The sequence below is a fragment of the Sphaerodactylus townsendi genome, linkage group LG12 (assembly GCF_021028975.2).
Source record: "Sphaerodactylus townsendi isolate TG3544 linkage group LG12, MPM_Stown_v2.3, whole genome shotgun sequence".
In the NCBI taxonomy this organism is placed as follows: domain Eukaryota; kingdom Metazoa; phylum Chordata; class Lepidosauria; order Squamata; family Sphaerodactylidae; genus Sphaerodactylus; species Sphaerodactylus townsendi.
The window spans coordinates 9,453,306-9,477,949 of NC_059436.1; the positions used below are offsets into that span (position 1 = coordinate 9,453,306).

At 43.4% G+C, this 24,644-nt stretch overlaps 1 protein-coding gene across 7 annotated transcripts in view; it reads right to left on the reverse strand.

Moving 5' to 3' along the window:
- PKNOX2 (PBX/knotted 1 homeobox 2) overlaps window positions 1–24,644 on the reverse strand; it is a 352,275-nt gene that overhangs the window by 115,350 nt on the left and 212,281 nt on the right. For all 7 annotated transcript variants that reach the window (XM_048512663.1, XM_048512660.1, XM_048512662.1 and 4 more), the window contains one exon: window positions 19,962–20,070. In XM_048512663.1, coding sequence (XP_048368620.1) covers window positions 19,962–20,048 — 87 coding nt within the window. In that variant the 5' untranslated portion in view covers window positions 20,049–20,070. The remainder of the gene's footprint in view (window positions 1–19,961; window positions 20,071–24,644) is intronic.

The window sequence follows — 24,644 nt, forward strand, 5'->3', positions numbered from 1 at the left end:
GGCCAGCCCAGCCCAGCCCAACCTTCCCCTGGCAAGTTTCGAGTTAATTAAACCAGAATGCTGATGCTAATGACTGATCAAAGTACTGCCTTGGTGGCTTTAACAAACAGCTCCGGGGAATTTTCGAACTCATAGCATCACACTGTGTTATCCTCGCCACAATGAGGATACTTTAAACTGAGGTACTTTAAACTGTGAATGTGTGACAGACTCAATTTTCATGGCAGAGTGGGGATTCGAACCTGCGACTCCCAGATCCTAATCCAGTGGTGGCGAACCTATGGCACGGGTGCCAGAGGTGGCACTCAGAGCCTTCTCTGTGGGCACGCATGCCCAGAGTTCATCATGTGAGCAGGGCGAAAAATCACCCCCCCCCCCCCACACACACATCTAGGCTGGCCTGGGCACAATCCTTTACCTGGGAGTAAGGTCGGTTGCTGGCAATGGGGCTTGCTTCTGAGTAAACTATCCTAGGGTCGTGATTCACCCATTCGAAGCGTTGCATGGTTGCTTCACCAAGCTTACTCCTGAGTAACGTGCACCTCGGAGCCAACCGTTTTTTTCTAAACTTAAACCTCAGCATTCAGATTAAATTGCCGTGTTGGCACTTTGCGATAAATAAGTGGGTTTTGGGTTGCAATTTGGGCACTCGGTCTCGAAAAGGTTCGCCATCACTGTCCTAATCCAACACTCTTACTACTACTCCACACTAGCTCTCCCTCTGCCACACCAGTTGCGTAGCTTGGCTTAGTCTATGTTTGAGTGCTGTCACATAAATTTCATGTCCCACGCTTTGAGCACCAGGCACAAAAATGACCTTCTTTCAGCCCTTTCTTTGGTGACCAGGATGTCTTGGGCACAGTGTTTACCAAATGACAGCTCCATGATGTGAAAATCCTTGCAGAAATCAAGATGTCTGGAGCTCTGGGTGTACCAAATTTCAACCTGCATGAATATTTTAACTACTGTGGGTATAGCCCACATTTCACCACTACAGTTTATATCAACCTCCCATCAGCTGAGGACCCAAGCAAAAAACAAATATTGTTTGTTGTGCTATCAGAACTGACAAACCAATGTTCGTTTAGTAGCATTATTCTATAGGGGAAAGTTTCTCCTGTTGAGAGGCAAAAAATACGCAATAAACATTAAAAAGAAAAGAAAAAAGGAGGGGTTTGGCAAAAACCAGGATTTACGTATGTCTGGTCATGAATTACAAGCTTTTGCACAAAACAAGTTTTATTGCCATGTCTGAATGCAATCTCAGGTTCACCATTTAAGGCTATAAAGAACAAGGACAACTTGTGCTGTTTACCCTTAGTAGTACCCTTACCATAGTACAAAAATGTTCAACTGCTTAAATCTTGCCACTGAACCAGATTTATATATTCTTCCTTCCAAAGGAAAATGGTAAACACACTGAGAAACAAAACAGAAAATAGATAGAAGGAGCACTTTCTTCTAAATCTGACTGACAACCAATATAGTTCTATGGACTTTATTCTGCTTTCACAGAAGCATTTTATTAGATATAGTTCCAACTGCTGGGCTTCACACACAACATATTAGAAGAGATATTGCATATTTAATATATGCTTTCACTTTTCAGAACTTTATTCCCGGGACTTCAAGGACAAAACAGCAGAGGAAGAACTTTGCTTGGAAATGCTTTAATTTATTATAAAGCAACATATGAACTGCAGGATTTTTATGCAGATTCCCAATTTTCAAAAGATAGATTCTCCTGTGCATTTGAAGAGATTACGCTCAATATTACTGGCCCTTAGCAGAACCAGAAGATTATTAAAGCAGTTGCTCTGCTCTCAAAGGATGTTTTTCCAATTGCTTCCTCTTTATTTTCATAAAATCCAGTCGCCCCCCCCCCCCTTTTAGACTGTTGGTTCAGTTGCCTTTGGAAAGCCCCATCAAGCAGTCTTTCACTACGCAAAAAGATATTTATGCTAAGCTATCAGAGTAGGAAGCCAACTTTTGCTTTGGTTTCTGTTTATTTCTGGGTAACGTGGATTTTTAACATAGAAAACATTTACTGGCTCTTCTGCCATAGAGGTACATAGAGGTACAGAAGGCCTGGTCCAGCGACTGCAGTGGGAAAATTTCTTGTCTACCTCCTCCTTTAGCTCGGGCCACTTCACCTTCCCTAGTTTCTATCACATGGTAAGTACACCTTAGGGCTTCCATATGTTGGCTGCAGTCCAGTTAAAATTAGTTTTGACTAAGCTCCATTGAAAACGACAAAACTAGTGAGTCACGTCTAAGATAAGCATAATTATTTTCATGGGACATCCATCACTGGGTCTTATGGACCACATCACTCCAGTCTTGGCTCATCCACACAGGCTTCCAATGTTTTTTCCAGGTGTAATTCAAAGGGCTGGTTTTGACCTCTAAAGCTCAATATGGCTTGGGATCAGCATATCTGAAGGACTCCTCATTCCCTTATGAAACTATCCAACCTCTGTGATCAACTTTTCAGGCCTTGTTTCCAATGCCCCCCTTCTTCCGAAATTATGTGAGTGGCAACTTGGGAGTGGGGCTTCTTGATGGTGACATCAAACTCTGGAGCTTTCTCTCTAAAGAGATTCACCAGTGGTAGATTCATCCTTTACCAGTGGGTGGAGATTTGTTTTGTTTTATCTAGAATTCCTTTTTCTACCTTCCCACGCTGTTGAGAAGCCCTCTTGGAGGTGGTACGCAACGCCGAAGCAGTGCTGTGTCCCGCCACCAGGGGTGGGGGGCTCTGGATGGGGCTGTCAGTCTTGCACATATTTTATTCCAAATTCCAAAAATCTCCTTATTACATGGGTACCTTTTCTGATGAGATCTTTCTTCTGATCCACATTTTTCCACCCTAAGTAACTATGTTGTTCCTGCTTTCAAGTCTGCTGTTTCTAATTTTATAGCCCTTTGATCTGAGTTCTTAATCCAATCTGAGATCCATACAAGGCCCGCAGCTTGGTGGTATAATTTACAGTGAGGCACAGCTAAACCTCCTCTTCTTTTTTCATTTTGTAGCACCTTAAATCTTATTCTTCGTTACTTTTTATTCCAGATAAATTTATTGGCCTGTTTTTGCTATTCTTTTAAAGTTTTCCCCTGTATATAGATTGGCAACTATGGCGGAACAGCCCGACTTTGATCTGCAGGCCCTAGGGCACTCAACCCTCTCCCAGGGTTGCTAACTCCTCCTGGAAGGGGCTTTCTCTTTCTTGAAGGTAACTGCTGCCACCACCTGATCTTTGTAGGCATTTCCCACTGGAGAGAGTAAGGGGCCATCAGCCTCCTTTCCAACTCTGAAGCTTGGCCGCTGTGTCTCCTATTTCCTTGTTCCTGGGCATCAGAGGGATGGTCTACACTAGGGGTGTCCAACTCTGGCGCTTCAGATGTTCCTGGGCTACAATTCCCATCAGCCCCTGCTAGCATGGCCAATTGGTTTACCCCTGGTTTATGTCCTGATGCACCCCTGAAGGAATAGCTCCTTGCCAACTGCCAGCCTTCCCCCCACTCCTGACACCCTCCTTGTAAAATAGCATGTCCAAGACAGTGGAGGTCTGTGTGCTACAGAGAACTGCTACCAGCATCCAATGTTTAAAGTATTTATTTTTTAAAAAGAAAATGTTTACAAGCATACTTTTAGCATAGCAGCAGATTAAGCAAGGGATTCAAAAGAAATGAGGGACACAATTCATCTGACCCTTCCTCTATACATATTCTTTCAGTTGTTAAAATCAGGCAGGATCTTAAGCTTAGGATGTTTCAGCTGCCTACAGATTCTTCATAACCTGGAAGAAAGTGTTCAGCTCCTGCCCCTGAGTTGCCTGCCATGGTGCCCTGCCCCCTCCTGGCCCTCTGTAGCCCAGCTTCTGCCCTCCCTAGGCCCTGGGTAGAGTAGGAGTCAGCCTGCAGGGGGTCGGGTGGGGTGTTTGTCCCCGGGCACCATTTCCCCCAGATACTCCTCTGGCGAAGACAAGGTAAAAATGGCTGCCATTTCCAGAACTCAGGCACAAGCTCTGCTTCTTTCAGTGGTCCAACCAGAAGAGTCCTTCCTCTCTGCTCCCAATAGTTTTATCAGTTCCCAGTCCCTACCCCTTTGACCTGGTCAGTCTGGGTCAAGGAATCTTTTCCTGATGGCTTCAGGTAGCCACTTCCTGAAGCCCTTCTTTCCTCCTGAAGACCTCCAAATCTGTGATACCTGCTTATAGAAGAAGGGGGGCTTGACCCATCCCATTGTCTTTCACTACCCGTATTAGCATTTCTGAAGGTGGCTGGAATTCTCCTGCCCAGAGCATAAAATTTATTTTATTTTATTTTATTTTTTAATTTATTTCTTCAATTTATATAACGCCCGATCCCTTCAAACCTCAAGGTGTGCCGGAGCCGTTTTTTCACAGCAACATTTGAAACAAGAATTTCAGCTTCGGCAATTTTTCCTAGCTATGATGGTCTCATTCTGGACCACCTTTGTAGGCCTTCTTGTATTGTGTTTCAGCATTACTGCATAATTGTCTTTGTAAAAGGTATTATTCTGTCCATTCACATTGATCTCCAGATATTTAAACTTGTTGGATAAAACATTGCATCCAGCAACTTTTCCAATATCTGTTTCTTCTTGTTTGGTTAGAAACTTTGCAGTAATCTTTGTTTTCAGTCTGTTAACTTTATATCCTGAAAAAAAAAATCCAAACTGTTGTATTTGAGCCATCAGATACTTTATTGACAGTTGAAGAAGAAGAAGAAGAAGAGTTTGGATTTATATCCCCCCTTTCTCTCCTGCAGGAGACTCAAAGGGGCTTACAATCCCCTTGCCCTTCCCCCCTCACAACAAACACCCTGTGAGGTAGGTGGGGCTGAGAGAGCTCCGAGAAGCTGTGACTAGCCCAAGGTCACCCAGCTGGCGTGTGTGGGAGTGCACAGGCTAATCTGAATTCCCCAGATAAGCCTCCACAGCTCAGGCGGCAGAGCTGGGAATCAAACCCGGTTCCTCCAGATTAGATACACGAGCTCTTAACCTCCTACGCCACTGCTGCTCCTTGAGAGTTACTTATTGTTATCATGACATTATCTGCATAACTTTTCATCCTAAATTCTTCTCAATCTATTTGCAGAAGACAAAGAAGAGCTGGTTTTTAGACCCTGCTTTTCTCTCCCTACAAGGAATCTCAAAGCGGCTTACAATCAACTTATCTTCTCCTCCCCACAACAGACATCTTGTGAGGTGGGGGATGGGCTGAGAGAGTTCAGAGAGAACTGTGACTGGCCCAAGGTCACTCAGTGGGGCTGCATGTGGAGGAGTGGGAAAACAAATCCAGTTCACCAGATTAGAGTCTGCTGCTCATGTGGAGGAGTGGGGAATCAAACCCAGTTCTCCAAGTTAGTGTCTACCACTCTTAACACCATGCTGGCCAAAAGCCCTCAAAGGTTTGCAAGCTACTATGGCTGTGTTCCCTAGGGTTGTAGTAAGTATGGTTCAACCAGCCAGTCTCTCTCTTGCACATTTTTATCAGCCTACCCCACCATTGTCCTCCTTTGTGCAAGCAGAAGAGCTAATACAGAAAGAATGACAGTGATGAAGTTCTCCTAATCCCCAATTTTCCGTAAATTCCCAACAGGAATAAGCAGTTAACTACATTTCCCTGCTGCCTCTTCTGTCTCCAGTTTCAGCTGCCTAAGCAGGAAAGAAGTCACACTTCAGGAACAGCTAATGGGAAATGGAGATGCACAGTATAAAACCACCACATCTATTCAGCATGGTGTGCTAAAGGTGGGGAGCGGGGAGAGAAGGGGCAGGCCGAGGAAGGAACCAAGAGGAGCAGCGAAGCGAACAAACGATGACACAGAAGTTCCAAAAGCCATAAAAACCCTCACCGAGGGTATCATTTGCGCAAAGTGACCTTTCTCACCAGAGGGACACATTTGCGAGATGAGAATAAAGAGGCCCTTGTGACTTTGAAAGTGGTTCGTAATGTGAAGATTTCACTCCATCACAGAAACCTCTATGAGGTGTGGCAAATAGCCTTTGGACCACAGAGCCGTAGCCAACTCACGCCATCTATCAGGAAGACAGAAGTAACCCAAAGGTCTCGCTCTTTGTGTGGTTATTGCATACAGGAGACAAATGGTCCCTCTTTGCCACTGCAGACCTCCTTGGGACTCACGCCCTCCAAAGTGCCCCCAGAGTGAGGCACAGCTGAAGTCAATAATATGATGGCTTTGACCTCGAGATTCCCATCAGCCCTTGCAAAAGAAATCAGAAAGAAACTAGCCAGTGTTTTTCGGGAGTGTAGCTGTGGCTCAATGGTGGAGTATCTGCTGTGCATGCAGTAAGTTGTAGAATCATAGAGTTGGAAGAGACCCCATGGGCCATCAAGTCCAACCCCCTGCAATGCAGGAACACACAATCAAAGCACTCCTTTAAAAACCTCTCTTTAAAAACCTCCAAAGGAGACTCCACCACATTCCAAGGTTGTGGATCCCTGAGGTAGTCTTGGGTTGAATCCCCAGTGTCTCCAGTTTTTAAAGAAAGAATCAGATAGTACATGGTGTGGAAGACCACTGAGAAAATGGAGAACCACTGCCTGTCGGAGAAAACCATAACATAAGGCAATTTTATGTGTTGCTGTGAAAGCAACGTAATAACTTTACAAAAGATTCTGTCTGCACTGAGCCTGGCCTCTCACTGCTAGTACTATGTGTTCATCTGCCCCGGTGTACCTGCAGCTGGTTTTACTTGTAATTCTCCTTTCCACCAATAGTAAAATTTCTTGACATTTTTGCACCTGGATCAGCTTAGAGCATCCTTGACAAGTATTTATCCAGCTGCGGCTTGAAGACTGCCAGTGAATCAGACTATTGTTCCATCACTGTCAGTACGATCTAGTTAAACTAGCAGTGGTTTTCCTGGATCTCGGGCAGAGGTCTTTCACCCCCCCCCCACTGCCTAGTCCTTTTAAGTGGGGGTGCTGGGGTTGAACCCGGGAGCAGGTGATCTACCATGACACCACAGCACCTCCTGTCCTTGCTTGCAGTTTATAGCCCATGGGGTTTCACATACTGGACCTATTTACTGCAAGCAAAATGCCAACTTCAATTCCCTCCTCAAACCAGCCAACAGTGCCGTGGGGGGGGGGGGGAAGTGGCACCTGGAGCAAAATGGTGCCCGTGCCCCCCACAACACACCTCACTTACCTTTAAAAGTTAAAAGAGCAGCCTGCTCCGGTCCGTGGGGGCTGCTCCATCCATGACGGCGGCCTGAGGGGAGGGGTGGGGGAGCAATTCTCTGCCCCCATGCCTGCACCCAGGGCACTTGTCCCCCTGCCCCTCCCTGCCCTGCCCCATGGTAGCTCTGCCTATGCCAGCCAGCCAGGAAAAGAGGAGGAACAGCCATGGCTAGAATTGCCCATGGGTTCACTGCCTTTCTGCAGCTTCCATGGTTGGCACTGCAGTTTCGGCAGCTGTTTCGGCAGCTGTCATCATGCAAAACCTGTTGCAGGGAGGAGAGTTTCTCCACTTGAAAGAAAAACCCACTGAGTTCATGGGATTTATTCCCAATGGGTCAATACGCATTCTGACCGGTTTTCACATCGATGGTTGAAAACAAAATAGAAGCAAAAAGTTTCCTGCAGAAGTCACAAATTGTATTTGATCTGAAATTTTCTCTTTCAAGACTTCCATTTCACAAACCTCATTAACTTTCATTCCAGCCATTTACACAACTGTCTTTCACAGCCACTTCAATAAAGAGAAAGTGGCTGGAAATATATCAAACATTCATAAAATTAAACTGGGGTATTATTGCCAATACCCAAGGATGTCGTGAATTTTATTTGATTAATCATCTGCAGTTTCACTGATTGATTAATAGGGTTGCCAACCTCCAGGTGATATTACAACTGGTCTCCAGGCTACAGAGATCAGTTTTCTTGGAGAAAATGGGAGGGCTCCATGGCATTATACCCGACTGAGGCCCCTTCCCTTGATAAACCCCACCATCCTCAGACTCCACCCCTCAAATCTCCAGGTATTTCCCAACCCAGATCTAGAAACCCGAAGCTTCAATATTATCATCACCTCAACCTAAGTATCTCCTTGAGATACAAACCTACAGGGAAGTTGCAGAATTGTACTTTCTAAGCCCTTTGAAGTCAATGGATTGAGAAGAAAGGTTTAACTCTGCTTAGTTATGCATTGTGAAACTACAACGGTTATAAAGACAGACTTAGCTTTTCGTTCCCCAAATATAGCCCCTAAATTATAGCCCAACCAATTAAAAGTTGCCATCACTGCTGAAAGTGAGTCACAACTGACTAAGTTTTCATTAATTTACCAAACTGACTGTGTACTTTACAGATTTTTTGTTTCATTGTCATTTTCATTGTTTTTATAACAGGGTTTTTTTAAATAAAAGGGTAATTGTTTTTATAACATAAAGTTATAAATATGAATATATTTTATTGAATATATTTTATTGCACCATTATTTAATCATGGAATTGGTAAAGGAGACCCAAATACTAGTTTATTTGTTTTCTTTTGTCTTAGAGAATCCTACAAAACAATGAAAACCAAATTTGGATTCCTTTTTTTCAGAGATATTCAACATGGCAATTCACAAACTGCAGACTATCTTGCCAGGAAAGATCCACAGACATTTTTCCAGTTTAAAGCCAAGAAAAACTAAGCTTTTCCATAACCCATCTGCATAGTCCCCAGAAAATTTACCCTTAACCTCTAAGTATAAAATTCCTTCCTTCCTGCCCCCACTGTATGCTAGACAGATGACCATAGCCCAAGATTACTCCAGACTGTGTGATTAATCAGGGGAAATACCTGAACAAATATTAATTATCAAGTGCAAAATTGCCAGACAGGAAATTGCTATTAACAACTAGGGTAGGAACAATTGCCCTGCATATTTAGGAGACAGCTGGTCTGAAACACATTTGAAATGGCTTTGCAAGGGATGAAGAAATATCTTTAACAACCAAGGAAAAAACATTACAAAAGTCTTACACGGGCACATATACCAATTCTATTAAAAAACCTGCAGATTCCCAATAATAAAATGCATGTATTTCAGAGATTGGGCCCAGTGTCCACTAAAAAGTGAATTTTAGAGCATGAAATGACTGACAGGGAATGAACTTTGGAAGAACAAATGATAGGCTTGTTTCAGGTACCTTTAACGAACTAGCAAGTTATAAATGGGCACCAGATAGAAGTGAGCCAGTCAGTTAAACACATCCATAAGATTCCTGACAATTCAGGGCTATTCATATATAGTTCCATCTGAATCTGCAAAGTATCAGAAGATATGGCTAGAATCCAGAGGCCATAATTATACTGGAAATAGTTTTTTTAAAAAAACTCATGGAGACAGATACAGCTATTTAGACTAAGTTCACACAACACATTTTTCAGCTTTTCTCTTATTGTTGATGTGCACGTGTGAAAAAGAGAGTCTAAATGTGTCTGTACTGGGTTGCTGAATTAGGAAGGTTGTTGTAGCATTTCAACTTTTCTGCATTTTACAATTTGAGATGCTTGAGCACCTATTGGTTCAGCTTGCAACATTTGTATTGTGTTCCCATTGCAAAAGGTGAACTTGTGATGGGCTATCCTGCCTGTGTCCAACTTGCTCGATTAATCTATTTTAGTGGGGTGCTGTGTGGTTTCTGGGCTGTATGGCCATGTTCTAGCAGCATTCTCTCCTGACGTTTCGCCTGCATCTTTTGCCACAGATGCAGGTGAAACATCAGGAGAGAATGCTGCTAGAACACGGCCATACAGCCCGGAAACCACCCAGCACCCCAGTGATTCTGGCTGTGAAAGCCTTTGACAACACAAATCTATTTTAGAATTGTTGCCTCTGAGCATGTGCAGAAATTCATTCTTGGAGAGGGTCTCCACCACCAACACAATCATGGTATTGTATCAACAAATTTTACTACATTTTATAAAATGCACTACAGTCAAGTTGCTTCCAACTTATAGTGACCTCTAAAACATCCTATCGTTTGCAACCTTGTTCAGGTCTTGCAAACTGAGGGCTGCAGCTATTGAATCAATACATCTAATGTTAGGTCTTTTCCACTGTCTTCAACTTTCTCTAGCATTACTGAATTTTCCAGTGCTTCTTGCCTTCTCATATGGAAATCCAGAGTTTAGAGTAGTTAAATTGTGGAATTGTATAGTCATGGCCACAAGCATAGATGGCTTTAAAAAGGGATTAAACAGATTTGTGGATGGTTTCTTTGTGGATGGCTTCCATCAATGGCTTCTTTTCATGGTGATCAAAGGGCACCTCCCTATTTAAAGGCAGGAAACTTTTAAATATCAATGCTAGGAGCCAGCATCTGTGGAAATCTGCAGCTTCTATGCCCTATTTGTTGAAACCAGTAATCTGATCCTGCAGGTTTCGTCTTATGTTACCGTACAGAAATATAATCACATGAGAGCTTTGATATGAAGAAGAGGAGTTTGGATTTATATCCCACCTTTCTGTCCTGTAAGGAGTCTCAAAGCAGCTTATAAACTCCTTCCCTTCCTCTCCCCACGACAGATACCTTGTGAGGTAGGTGGGGCTAAGAGAGTTCTGAGAGAACTGTGACTGGGCCAAGGTCACCCAGCAGGCTTCGTGTGTAGGAATGAGGAAACAAACCTGGTTCACCAGATTAGAGTCCACTGCTCATGTGGAGGAGTGGGGAATCAAACCCTGTTCTCCATATTAGAGTCTACCAGCTCTTAACCTCTACACAACGTTGGCTCGCTCTGCATTCAGCTCACATCTGCTCAGCATGTACCTACATCCACCTTAATGTGAATTTGGCCATTAGCAGACTTTCAAACAAGTTGAATCACGTTCCACCTGAGAGATGACGTTTCTTAAACACTGAAATGCCTTCCAGTGGTACATGCATTGCCACAAATCTGTTACCCAGATTAGCAAATCCATGACCAACCTGGAAATCAACAACTGGAGCCGTGATTACTTTCTCTAGGGAAATGAAAACATTTGGCACTATGACTAGCCATGGGGCCTCCCTTTCAGCAGCTGCGATTTGTTAATCCACAGTATAATGTGAATTAAATTAGGCTCTTCACACTTAACTAACCCTCAATCTGCATTCTTTTGTAACTCCTGAGGTTTCCAATGCAGCTAACAGCTAATCCCTTCAGCCTTAAACTTCTCCCAGCTGCTGGCTCAGAGCAGTTATGGAGGGTTTCCAACAATTCAGGGCCAGTAAACTTAATCCTAAAGCTGTTAGGCTCTTCTAAAATAACGAGGCCCACCAATTTAAAGCTATTAGCCTTAATTAACAGGAAAGGAAGCATTCAGGTTATGTGCTGAAGCATAGCGCTGAGCCAGAAAGCTACGTTTCATTGCTCAGCTTCCAGATTCCTTGTGCTTCCTGCCCATCTCAATACTACACACAGAGTTTTGAACTGCAGTGCTGAAACATAGCAAAAGGGGCAACCTCAGTAATAAAATCCTGGGCTAGGACAGATTAATCCAACGCAACAGTCTAGAGCTGTTAATGCGATCAGCTGGCATCCAGGCGGTAGAACGCACAAGGCACTTCAAAGTTTTGGGTGTCCTTCATCCAGTGCCTTTGTGAAAAAAACATAAGCGTGGGAAGTGCTTCTGGAAAAAAGGATGCCATTTTGTGAGAGCCTCATGTTGACAGTTGAAATCCAGCTGCACACACAGCATAGTTTTTTGCTTGTCTACGTTCACCCCTATTTACAAAATGTACATCTAAGAGAAAGTGGTGCAGGATGGAGTGACCAGAAGTGACCAGAGGCTACTGACCACAAAACTGAATTTCCAAGATGCAGCAAAACAGGGCTTGAGGAAACAGGTCCGTGCAAGAAATCTTGCTGCGACAGACAAGATGCAACAAAATGTAATTGGCTCCTGTCTGCCCATATTTGCATTAGGGAGGAAGGGTTTGTCATACCACCTGCCTCTGAGTACAGAGTCTGCTCAGCACTTCCTGTTCCTTCCAGTTTTGTCACAATCAGGCCTTTCCTCCTTGGGTGTTTTTTCTTAATTGCCTTGGTTCCAAAGTATAAATCTAGGGAGAAGAGAATGGCTTCCAGGGTGCAAAGCATAGCATCACCCCATTAAAAAATGCATTTGCCACTCACAGCCAAATTAACAGTGCTATGGATTGGAGGACATGCTGGGACACCTTAGCAACAACAGATCATCATCATCATCATCATCATGGACTGGAGGAAGGCTCTGCACTTAACTGAGGGGTTGTGAAGATGTGGCTCAATGTAAGCTTAATGGCTCTGCACTTAGAAGGTCCCAGGTTCAATCCCCAGCATCTCCAGGTAGAAGGACCAAGCAGCAGGTGATGTGAAAGACCTCACCCTGAGACCCCGGAGAGCCGCTGCCAGTCTGAGTGGACAATACTGGGCTTGAAAGACAAATGGTCTAATTCAGTATACAACAGCTTTGTGTGTGTTCATATGTGTGAAAGGATACAACTCAAATTTAATTGAGCTGTGTGGAGACTTGTCCATTCGCTTATTTGCTCCTTAGAACTGACTAGAGGAGCCCTTGTGTGCATATGCAAAAAGGGTGCACATTTACTGCTGGCTGATTGAATTATGTCAGTAAGGAGGGTTCTAAGCTCCACTTTTATCCTCTCTCTATGAACTAGAGATAGCCATTATTTTTTTTAATCACTGAGAAACTTATAGGACGATTACGTACAATATACCTGCTGCGGGATGGGGAAGAATGTCCGTCTCAGCAAGAGTTGTTGTACTGACCTGTTTCCTCAAGCCCTGCTTTCACTGTCCGTTCTCTCAGTGGTAAGTGAGACCACTTTTACCATGAATGTTACTTTGCTTCACCGCCAGAGTGGGACAGATATACCAGTGAGCACAGCTTTGACCTGGATATGTTCCCTCTGCCCACAGTCAGCCTCCCCTTTCCCCCATGCTACTTTGCACGGCTTTCCCCTCACCCCCCTCCTTTCATGTTGATGGCTGCTCTAAGTAACAGAAAAAAGCTCACTCACACAACCTCTAATTCTCTTGATATTTCAAGATACTGATATAAAGAGAGCTTGGAAATAACAAGCCTCTGTCCTGCAGCTGCAGCAGGAGCAGGAGCAGCAGCAGCAGCAGCAGCAGCAGCAGCAGCAGCAGCAGGAAATGCTGTGTGGAGGGCAGGGGGGCAGCATTAGTACAGTCCTTTTCTTTAGCAACCTGTGGTCCAGGGAGTTGCTTAGCCTCTTTTATCTGGCAGGGGGGGGGGATTATTTTTGGAACAGAAATATCTATATAAGAGCAGTTTAAAAGGCTAAGTCAGCAGTCTAGACTACTGAATGTAACAAGATGCCTTTAAGAATCCCATGATGTGTGGAGTTAAGAGAACCAGGCCTGGAGAGCTCTCTGCGGAAAAACTCCAGGGGAAAGGAGGGAGTGCCTCCTTGCTTGAAAATAGAGAAACACAAGGAGAGCCCTCTGCAAGCCCACTGTGCAGTCCTGAGGTAAGCGTTCCATGCATAATGAGCCATATTGTTCATATTGGGGACTTTGGGGGATGCATAGTGAAAACTTTAGGCTTTCCAAAACTGGTTCTGGTGGGTTTTCCGGGCTATGTGGCTGTGGTCTGGCCATGGTCGATGGCCACACAGCCCGGAAAACCCACCAGAACCAGTTGAATCCGGCCATGAAAGCCTTCGACAATACTTTCCAAAACTGTTTGTTTGATGCAGCTTGGCTTCCAGACTACATCGGGATTCTCTCACCCTTACAGGCAGTATCATTTGCAGGTTGCTGTTCATCCCGCTTTTCTTCACCTTTTTTTCCAAGCTAGGTGTTTTTTTAAAAAACAGGAAAACGTGAAAAAAAATGGAAAAACAACAACCAGCAAATGATTCTTTCGGGAAAATAATGGCACAAAGACAGACAGCTTCATAAAAAAAAAACCCAGTGTAGAAAAGGCCTTTGTTAGTGAGCATTGCCAGCGTTGTCATTCTTCAGGGTTTGTCTCCCTCCCCAGGATATCTAAAAGTTACGCTTTGAGGGGTGGTGTATCTAAGACACCCTGCAGTGCACAGCCAGTTCTTCACACGCTGCAGATGCCGAGATATATTTTGATCTGTGATAGCACATTATGTGACAAATATGAATTATTAAAAATATATGGATACTTTTAACCAAAAGAACAACCTTGGCTTTTTAAATCTTCATGGGACAGGTTACCATACAGTAAATGAACATGGCAAAGGACAGAAGAGAGCCATCAGCCAGGGCCCAGGTGTCAAGAACCTAGCACCCCAGAAGGGTCGGACACAACCCCCCCATTAAGCCTTAACATTCCATGCTATAATCGCTGCACAGCTGTCTGTAGTGAGAAGCAACAGCTGCCCCTTATGGAAGTGGGTGGCAGAGTGAAGGAGCCACAATGTCCTGCTCACCCACTGGTTCTCTGGGTGAGTGAGCAGTACTGCCAAAGTGGGGACAGCACAGGGCCACCATGGATGTCTCGCGGAGGGGACTCTAAAACCTGAAACCAGCTTGCATAAAAGGAAGTGGGTATTCAAGCAGTAATCTATGGTGTGAGAAGAAGGATGTCACAAGAACACATCTATTTTCATCTAAGAAACATTGAAAGGTATGGTTTACTTCCCTTTTTGACTCGATTTTTATAGAGTTTTTCTTTTTATACTTACCATCTTAAGAGACACAAGATGGGGGGGGGCAGTTTAAGAGCACAATTGATTGATGGTAGAAGGTGAAGAGAGAATATTGCAGGCAGAGGAAGGAAACTAAGCCCCCTTCCGCACATCGTTCCGCAGAACGATGCACTTTCAATCCACTTTCAATGCACTTTGCAGCTGGATTTTACTGTGCAGAATAGTAAAATCTACTTGCAAACAATTGTGGATTGAAAGTGCATTATTCTGCATGTGCGGAAGGGGTCTCAGGCAAACTATGAAAATATGATGAATACTAATGTCCAACTAATTCTGCAGATTCAGATCAAATGTTGAGTTATTAGCTTAGGTTGACCATGTAGAATGTGAACCCCCCCCCCCCCAATTCTGAAATGCCCCTGGAAATGCTGTTCCTTGCGGGATTTTTCAACTGTGGAAGTGTTGGGTCCAAGCCATTTCATTTCTGCTTCTCTTCTATTAAAGGCAACTTTTACATTAACCGCAAATTCTAACTCTGCTTTGCGGCATAACTATGTCTGAGATGATAACCTTTTGATCAAATATTGCTGTATTATAAAAATATTCCAAGATTCTAACATACAATCGGTATATCTTATAATTAGAGGCATTTTTAAAGCATGAGTTGCAGTTATTTCGCTAGCTTCCGTCTTCTGCACTTGCAGCTGGCCACTCCCAAATGAGACTTGGGATTCTTGCCGTTTCAGCAGCTGTGACCTACTGAAAAAATATCTAGAATCAAGGGAATCGGAAAAGCCTGCGTAAATAAGAAATATCCCCGGTATGAGAACTTGATCATGCAGGCTCAATATTGGTTTTCTCCAAATAAAACAAAAATAAAGTGAATGTCTGCGAAGAGTCAGAGCTACGATAAAGCGGAGTGTCTCTTTTTTCATTGGGAAGAATATCCTGGCCACATTCAACTGGATTTGCTAGACTTAAATCCCCTGTATGTGATCAGTTATACTAGGAAAACAGAAGCTGGATTCATTTTTCCTCTGTTTGGTATAGGGATGCCAGCCTCCAGTGGGACCTGGGGAATCCCCCAGAATTACAACTTATCTCCAAACTACAGAGTTCAGTTTCCCTGGAGAAAATGAATGCTTTGGAGGATGGAATTTATGGCATTGCATTCCAGGGAGGTCCTTGTCCTCTCCAAGCTCCATCCTTAAATTGCCAGGAGTTTCCCAGCCTGGATATGGCCACCCTACTCTCCATTCCCCACCAGTGAGGGGTGGAGGGGAGATGGACCTGGCCCCCCTAGTTTGGTGCACAGTATTTGAGGGCGTGTCAGAGGCTGACAATTCTCTCCCACAAGTGCAACAGATGGTTCTGCAGTGGCCTGTGAACAATCCTGGGGCTTGGGGGCAGCAAGAGTTTACCTCAGGATGACAAATCTGGGACTTGTGAATCTGGATCATGTAAGTCCAAGCTTTAAAGTTAGATTTCACATCATTTTTTTCACCCACCTCTTCCAACAAACCTATTATTTGCTGCTAAAGTTGTGGCAGTAGAGTTGAATGTGTGTCAGACTTTTCACAAAGCTGAATTTCATGTGAATCTTGTCACAAAATGAGCTCAGGCGAAAGGAACACACACACACACACACACACACACACACACACACACTTTTTGTTAAAACAAATGCAATTGCATGAAGTAATTGTTTTCTCCCAGAATCACTTTAGGCTTGATTTTTCACATTGATTTAGATGTGATTAAGTCACAATGAGGTAACTTTCCCTCCGTGATCATCACATGGTGAACATTCCTCTGGGATTTATCTGCACACAGAGAAGTGTGGATTATTACACATTCTGGAGACTCAAAACTTGACAGAAACTCAAAGAGTTATCATAAATGAGTTTGACCTGTATTCTGGAGAATTGAGGGCAGAGTCTAGGGAATGAGGATTGTGGGAAGGGGAGGGAAAACATAAGGGAAGTGATGTCATGTATCTGCTATCCCAAGCTGCCCTTTTCTCCAAGAGAACTGACCTGTGTAATCTGATGATCAGTTGTAATTCCAGGAGAACTTCAGGTCCCACCTAGAAATTGGTAACCCTATCTCTCTTTTAAAAGAACCAAGGCTTTCCCATGTCAATAACTCAAAAATTAGTACCTCATGAGCTTTGGCCAGGATCTACTCGTTGTGACACAGGTATGTGTCACCATCCACTGAGGGTCTACAGCTGTCTTTTTTTATAGACTTGTATCTTTTACAGTTCTCCAAGGAAAGAATTAACTTGGGAATGCAGCAGTGTCTCATTTCTACTGGCAAGCTTCCAGCTCCCCTTCTGTGAGCCGTTTCCTTGCAAGAAATGTAAATGCCAACTTAAGAAAGCCCTTTTGCTGTAACCAAGGCTAACAAAGAAACGGCCTCTTGGAAACCAAGGGTGCCATTTAAAAGGGTACAAGACACAGTAACTCCAGCTGCCTGGTTGGCAAGAAGGTGGTGGGAATAAGCGGAGACCTGTCAGCCTCTCACTTGTGTGCATGTGAGAATGTTGTTAATGAGAGGTAGAAAGTCAAAGGGAGGCATCATGGTTGGAATGTAGATTCCGGCCACATCGATTCGGTACAATTCTGATTCCTGCGAGTTCCAAGACAGGGCATGGAACTGACATGGAGAGAGTGAACTAACAAGATGGGCTTTCCTTGTGGGAGCTGTTTTTTGCTGCCTGTATAAAATAGTTTCTTCTTTTCTCTTAGCCTCACAACGACTGGTTTTATATTCACACTAACTACAGAAGTGGGAAAAGCAAAAACCAATTTAAGCTTCATGTGTGAAAACTGACAGCCTTTCAGAGGATGCTTGTGTGAATCAAAAATGGTATGGTACTGAATTCTGAGGCATCCCAAATTTATATTGGTTAAAAAAACCAATTGATTGATTAAAAAAACAGCCACACACAATTTGGAGCTCCAGTGTTATGGGATCTGGAAAGGTCTTGTGAGGTCCCAGAAAGCTGCTAAATTTTGCTGAGCCAGTGGCTGAAGTTTTCAGAGTATATCAGGTACGTTGGCATTATGTATGTGTACATCTGCATTTATATCCCATTATTCTCCCCAATGTGGACCCAAAGAAGCTTAGAACATAATTCTTCAATCCTCTGTCTTCTTACAACAACAATCCTATGGGGTAGATTGGGCTGAGACAATACAAGTGGTCCAAATTCATCAGTGAGCTTCCGTGGCACAGTGGGGATTCAAACCCAAGTCTTCTAGGATTCTAGCCCATCAATCTATCCACTATGCCATGCTGGCTGCCTCTGTGCCATGAGGGGTTGGGGGATCAGCAACATCTCAATGCACCTGAGCTATACTGTGGTACCTGTTTTGGACTGCAGATCAAAAATGCCAGAATCCAATCTGTAACTGTGATAAGTCTATCACAGCCTCTGCTAAAACATTTTGCCTCGTAATTCCATCTGCCCCTATCAAAAACTGTAATTACACTGTTTTTGCTGGTTCATACACACTCACTATATATATATCATGTGTTTTGACCATTGGAAACTATCTTAGAACAATTCAGAGTTTCTGCTCAGCTAGCTCAGTTTGGTCTGCTGGGATTAGCAGTTGTTCTTCAGGGTCTCAGGAAGAGAAGAATCTTTCCCAACATATTTACCTTTTAACTGGAGAGGTCTTACATTGAATCTGGGGTCTTTTGCATGCACAGCAGATGCTCTGAAACATCATTATAACCCTTCCCCACCATCCATGAAGCTGCCATGCTTTGAATCAGACCATTGGTTAGTCCATCTCATCTAGTACAGCTGTCTCTTCCATATCACAGTGAAAAAAGGCTGCAGACGCTGCCTCGCTGGCCCGCAGCTCTTTGATCTGTGCCGCCCAGAAATGCTGCTGTGCAAAGGAATGCCGTAAAAATTTCATGTGGTTTTCCAGATCATGGGCGACACGGTGCCCATAACCCCCACGATGTGGAAGGACAACTGTATTACCTATTCCTACTGGCAGTGGTTGTCCAGGCCCTTAAACAGAGAGATCTTCCTCAGCCCTCCTAACCACAACCTTTTAACTCAACAAGCTGAAAATTCACCAGGTGCCGAATCTCTCAAACGTTCGGTCCCAGGCGAAAACATTCCTTCTTAAACTTGGCTTTTTGTTGATGTGGATTTTGGCTGACCCTCACAGTATTTTATCCACACTGCCTCTTAATAGTTTAGCACCTTTTAATATTTTAACATATGTGGCTGTTTTAACATTTTTTAATTGCTGTGATTGCTGAGGAGATTTTGTACTAAAATACTTATGCTCGAATACTGGTTTTATTTCTGATGTTTTAATTACTTAACAATGCTTATGCTTCTGACTATTGTCATTTTTAATCGTTATTTGATTATTAGTTTTTTAAAATTATTATCACAGTTTTAGGATGCTAATGGAAATCTGTACACTATACCAAAGTTTTTTAGATGAGCTTAAAATAAAATAAATGATTCAATACCAGGTCCTTGTGACCTTTAAGCCAACATAACAGAAGAACGGAATGATGTGAAGCTCTTACACAGGGAGGACACAGTAGTGACCCAAGATGTTGTTTGCATTCTTTATCTCTTAGTTGACCTCTTCTCAGAAAGCCATAACAATTGCCCTTGGTGACAGGATTCTCAATTTCCCATTTACCATCCACTGAGGAAAGCATAGCTGGGAACAGCTATTAGCTCTGGAACCATCAGCTATGAAGATTTTCATTTTGTATATGATTGCACTAACAAAATAAATTTTAACAAACCCAGCCCAAGCCCATTGGTGTATGTGTGTGTGAAGTGCCATCAAGTATCAGCTAACTTGTGGCGACCTCATGGGATTTTCAAATTAAGAGACTAACAGAAGTGGTTTGCAATTGCCTTCCTCTGCCCAACAACCTTGGCATTCCTTGGTAATCTCCCATCCATTTACTAACCAGGTCTGACCCTGCTTAGCTTCTAAGTTTTGACAAGATCAGGGTAGCCTGAGACATCCACTTATGACATTAGAATTTAGCAAAACTCTCAGAATAATTTCATCTATTTCTCTCTCCCTCCCTCTCTGAAAAATTAAATGATTGGTTTCAAATTGCTCAAATATCTTGTCTTTACTGGAGGCATTTGTGCTTGAATTATACATTTAACTGGAATACCAAGGCACAGGCCTTTGCATGCTCAGCAATATTACTGTCAAAGACAGGAGTAGCAGCTGCTGAATGTTTTAAAAGGGGGTAAGTCCCACAACACACTCACCTGCTGGCTCTCTTGATAAGGGGGAGGGGGTACAGTCTGTGTGGCCATCATTGTCAGAGCTGGTGCTGGGGAGACATGTTGCATCATGGGATTGATTCACATCTAGAACCTGTTGGTAGGAGAAAGTTCAACTTGATTAAGGAACTCAAAGAACTCCTCCCTGAAAATGAAACCAAACCCTAGCCACAAAGCCAAACCACATCAAACTAACTCCATTGTGAAAAGATAGAGAAAGATGGCAAAAAGGTAAGATCTGATGGAGGGTTATAAGCAAATTTCTTCTTTTCTTCCATGGTTGCAGCAAAGCGTCCTCTTTGACCATCACTGTTATAAGAAACTGCTCTCCAAGGCCAAGGCAAGATTCCTTGCTCAAGCACATTTGATGCAAACTATGTCTGATCCAGCATACATGCCTCTGGATCACCTAGGCTCATACCGCGCATGCAGAATAATGCACTTTCAAACTGCTTTCAGTGCTCTTCGAAGCTGTGCGGAATAGCAAAATCCACTTGCAAACAGTTGTGAAGGTGGTTTGAAAACGCATTATTTTGTGTGTGCGGAAGGGGCCTAGTTTGTAAACTGTGGTTTCATCAGACCTTGCAATATTTGTGACATTCAAATGTAAATAGGTGAAAATGGTTTGCACCAAGCTAAGATATCAAACCAGGATTTGCAGCTGGTTTGTTAACTGCTGTAGTAACTCTTTTTTTAAAAAAAATTCTGAATTCACAAGTTTGTTGAGAAGCACCAGCCCTCACTGAAAGGGCAGACTGCCGTAGAAGTGGGATCTCTTCCCTGTTGGGAGGCAGAAGGGAAAACACACACCAGGATCCATCTAGAAACCAAGGCTGACTTACCAATGGCAGAGTGTTTATTACACAAAACATGCTTTAAATTTGCTGGTATACCATGATGTCTGAATACAGCTACCGAGTGATGTACAAGCATCCAAGGATCAACTGTGAATTTTCTTGAGAAACCCTCCAATTTATCAATTCTCTCATTTTTGCCTAGGACTCATGTCAGAGTGAGGGCAGAATAAAATACTGGGACTTCATTGTCTTTCCTCAACAAAGAAAAATCTCCCTGGTTTTCAAGGTCTGTTCTAATTAGTATCTATGGCACCAGAGCTCCTCCACTATTCCCTGAAGACTTGGGTTTAAATTATCTACTCTTGCTGATTCAAAAGTTTAATTTTAGCTGGCATGGCTCAATGTCCGCCTTAGTTGGCAAAGGGGTTTATTTGTTATTACTTTTATATAGCTGCATCCAAGAACAGAGAACTTGAACATAATTAGATTCCTGTGCTCAAAGTCTACAATTTTGAAAATAAAAATAAGGAAAACAAGGGAGACGGGAGAGTAGAACGGAGGTTTATAAATGTTACATTCAGAGCTAATTAAGATAATATTTGGTGTGGAGGGGAAACTTTATGAAAAACACGGCAAGCACAGGCACACAGAAAGTTAATAGCTGTTCCTTACTTTAAAGCTGCTTCATGACTCAAAAAAGAACATTGAGTTTGGATTTATACCCCATTCCTGTAAGGAGTCTCAAAGCATCTTACAAATTCCTTCCCTTCATCTTCTCACAACAGACACTTTATGAGGTAGGTGTGGATGAGAGATTTTTGGGAGAACTGTGGCCCATCATTCATGGAATGCTTACCTCGTGCCTCTTAGCTGCGTAGTGGGGCTGAAGGCTCCTCATGTTTCTCTGTTTACACGTGAGGAGGCAACCCAGTTCTCCCTGCAGCTAGTCTCGATTTCCTGATTCTCTTATCTCTGCCTCTCTCAAAGGCACAGATCTCATAATACTCAGTTGTCCCAATACTATAGAGCTGATATTGTCCCCCCTTCCCCTCCCTAGACACTCTCTGTCTCTCCCCCAGCCTGTCTCTTCCTGCTGCCGAGGGCGAGATGCTCGTTTTAAAAAAGAGACTTGCCTTTTAAAAGTTTCTAAAAGCCCTTCTAATCATCAGGGAGAGCAGAGCAGGAGAGGTAGGCTGGAGCCCACTTCATATAGGAGGACAACAGAACTCACCTATTGTGGACTGGGTCACACAATTCTCATTTGACTTAATTAGGAATTATGTTTCTTTTTTGTTTCAAAAGGCACTGGATTTTTTAGTTCCAAATACACCTGGCCTGTGATTTCTGTCTTCAATCTAAAGCTGCAACCACTTTAGTGCTGTTTCTGTCTTAGATCACTTTTGACTATTATTAATAAAGTACATTTTAAAAACAGGCTTGAAAAACAATGAGCTCATTAAAAGGAGCGTTCATTAGAACTTGTTGACATTAAACCCATTAGACCAATTAACATTCCATTAAGTGGAACCGAGTCTTCCTTGGAGCATCAATGAGTTAATTCTGCATCATGATAATTGCTCCACCAGAGCCTGAGAGGTGTATTCTCAAATGCGGGAATTAACGACAGACACTCCCTCCCGAGAAAAATAAACCAGGACTAATTGTGAAGCCTCAAGGCACTTGGGCTAGGCAACCAACGGGCCAACATCCTCTTCCTGGCATGGAGCAGCATTTTCGGCTACAACCAATGATTCTAGCAGATGTGAATGTTAACAGCTTAAGCTTAGAGGATGTGAAGCTTGTGGAAACATGCAAGTCTTTAAGAGAAAAAGGAAAGAAGTTTGTGATTTTTCTAAGAACCGTGCTAAATTCTGATGTCACAAAAATGTGGCTGGACTGCTGTTATCCTAAACAGCGTCTGACTCCAAGGTCTCATTTTCTCCACGCTAAGCATTTGAAATGGAAAGTCATAAATTCTTCAGAGTTTAATTCATCTCTAGTTAATATAGTGCTAATGAATTCCTGGCTGAAAGCCCACATAGCTCTGAGCAGAGATAACAACTGTAGTTGGGCTGAAGCTCGAAGCATACTTACTAGGCAGAGAGTTCAATGGGACTTACTTCCAAGTAAACACTTATTGAATTGGGTTCTTTGGGCCAGAATACACATTATGCTTTAACCTGCAAAAATAACTATGCTAGGGGAGGGGAGCAATCTGGATTGGGACTGTATCATTGGGGCAAGGGTGGGGTAGACCCCTACATCATGCCAACTGCCCCACGGAAGTGGTCCATAGCAGACTGGCAATGGCCGATTTCTATTTGATAAAGGCACAGTGAAAAGGATCCATGCACTTATGCTTCATTCCTTGGTTGGGGAGAAAAGACAATGTATTGTTTTAGGCTTTCACGGCCAGATTCAACTGGTTATGGTGGGTTGTCCGGACTGTGTGACCATGGTCTAGTGCACAGGTGTCAAACTCGCGGCCCTCCAGATGTTATGGACTACAGCTCCCATCATCCCTTGCCAGCATAATGCTGGCAAGGGATGTTGGGAACTGTAGTCCATAACAACTGGAGGGGCCACGAAGCTTCTGACACCTATGGTTCAGTGTAGAATCTCCAGTGTTTAAAGCTTCCAGATGTTTTCAGGAACTACAATTCTATCAGTTCTCTGGGGTCAGCATGACCCACAATTGGCCATGCTGGTAGGGGCTGATGGGAATTGTAGTTCCTGAACATCTGGAGAGCCAAGCAGAGTTCTCTTTACCTTGGTCTAGTGGATCTTACCCCACCTGTTTTGTTTGTATTCAGTATTAGCATCTTCGGCAGGTGATACACCTCTGAAGATGCCAGCCACGGATGCAGGCAAAACGTTAGGAACAAGATCCACCAGACCATGGCCACACAGCCCAGAAAACCCACCACAACAAGAGAAAAGACAAGTTTCCTTCCTCTACCACTGGGACCATTATCAGTTCAGGTAAGCAATGTTGGATGGCAACTGGGAAAATGACAAGGATGGAAACAGCTCACCTATCCCCATGCTAAAAAAATGGATGTGGGGAAGCACAGCTACTATTTAAAGCACTATTAGGGAGACCCAGCCTTGGACTGCCAACAAAATGTTTATTTCAGCTCACACTTTGAAGAAGCTATTTAATAACGAAAAGGGCCTTTCGCCAGCTTTGGCTGCAGTCCTTCTTGGAAAGGGATGTGCTCTGGCCTTGTTAAGGTTAGATTACTGAAATGTGTTCTGTGTAGGGCAGCCTTTGAAGACTTCTTGTAAGCGTCAACTGAGCCAAAATACTGAAATAAGAAGGCTGACAATTACATGTCACAAAATACACATTTCTCCCTCTTGCAAGATCTACAAGGGCTTCAAAGTGCTGGTGGAACCTATATTGTCATCAACTGCCTTAGACCAAGGAAGGACGGCTTGCCAAACCTGCCAATTCTTTGAGATCTTCACCCTCTTATCTGAGCAGGGCAGGCAGCAACAAGGGAGATGGCTTTTTTGGCTGTGGTGCCAGGTCTCTGGAGCATCCTCACCCATGAGCCTTCACTGGTGCCATCATTACTGGTGCTTAGATGCCAGGTGTGCCTTGGGCTGACTCCCCACCCCCACCAATTCTGTTGAGTTCCTTTAAGAAATTTTAATCTGATGCCTCCAGGAGTGACTGATTTTTGTGCTTTGCTTCACTGTGGATTTCTTTTGTTGATCTTGCATTCTGCTGTTAGTTCATTTACATACTGTATCTTTTCTAACTTATGTTCTTTCTTGTTAAAGTTGCTTTTTCTTCTGCTTAGCAGGATAAAATGATTGCAACAAACAGTTTGAATGAATACAGGCTTGGACATTCAGTCTTAAG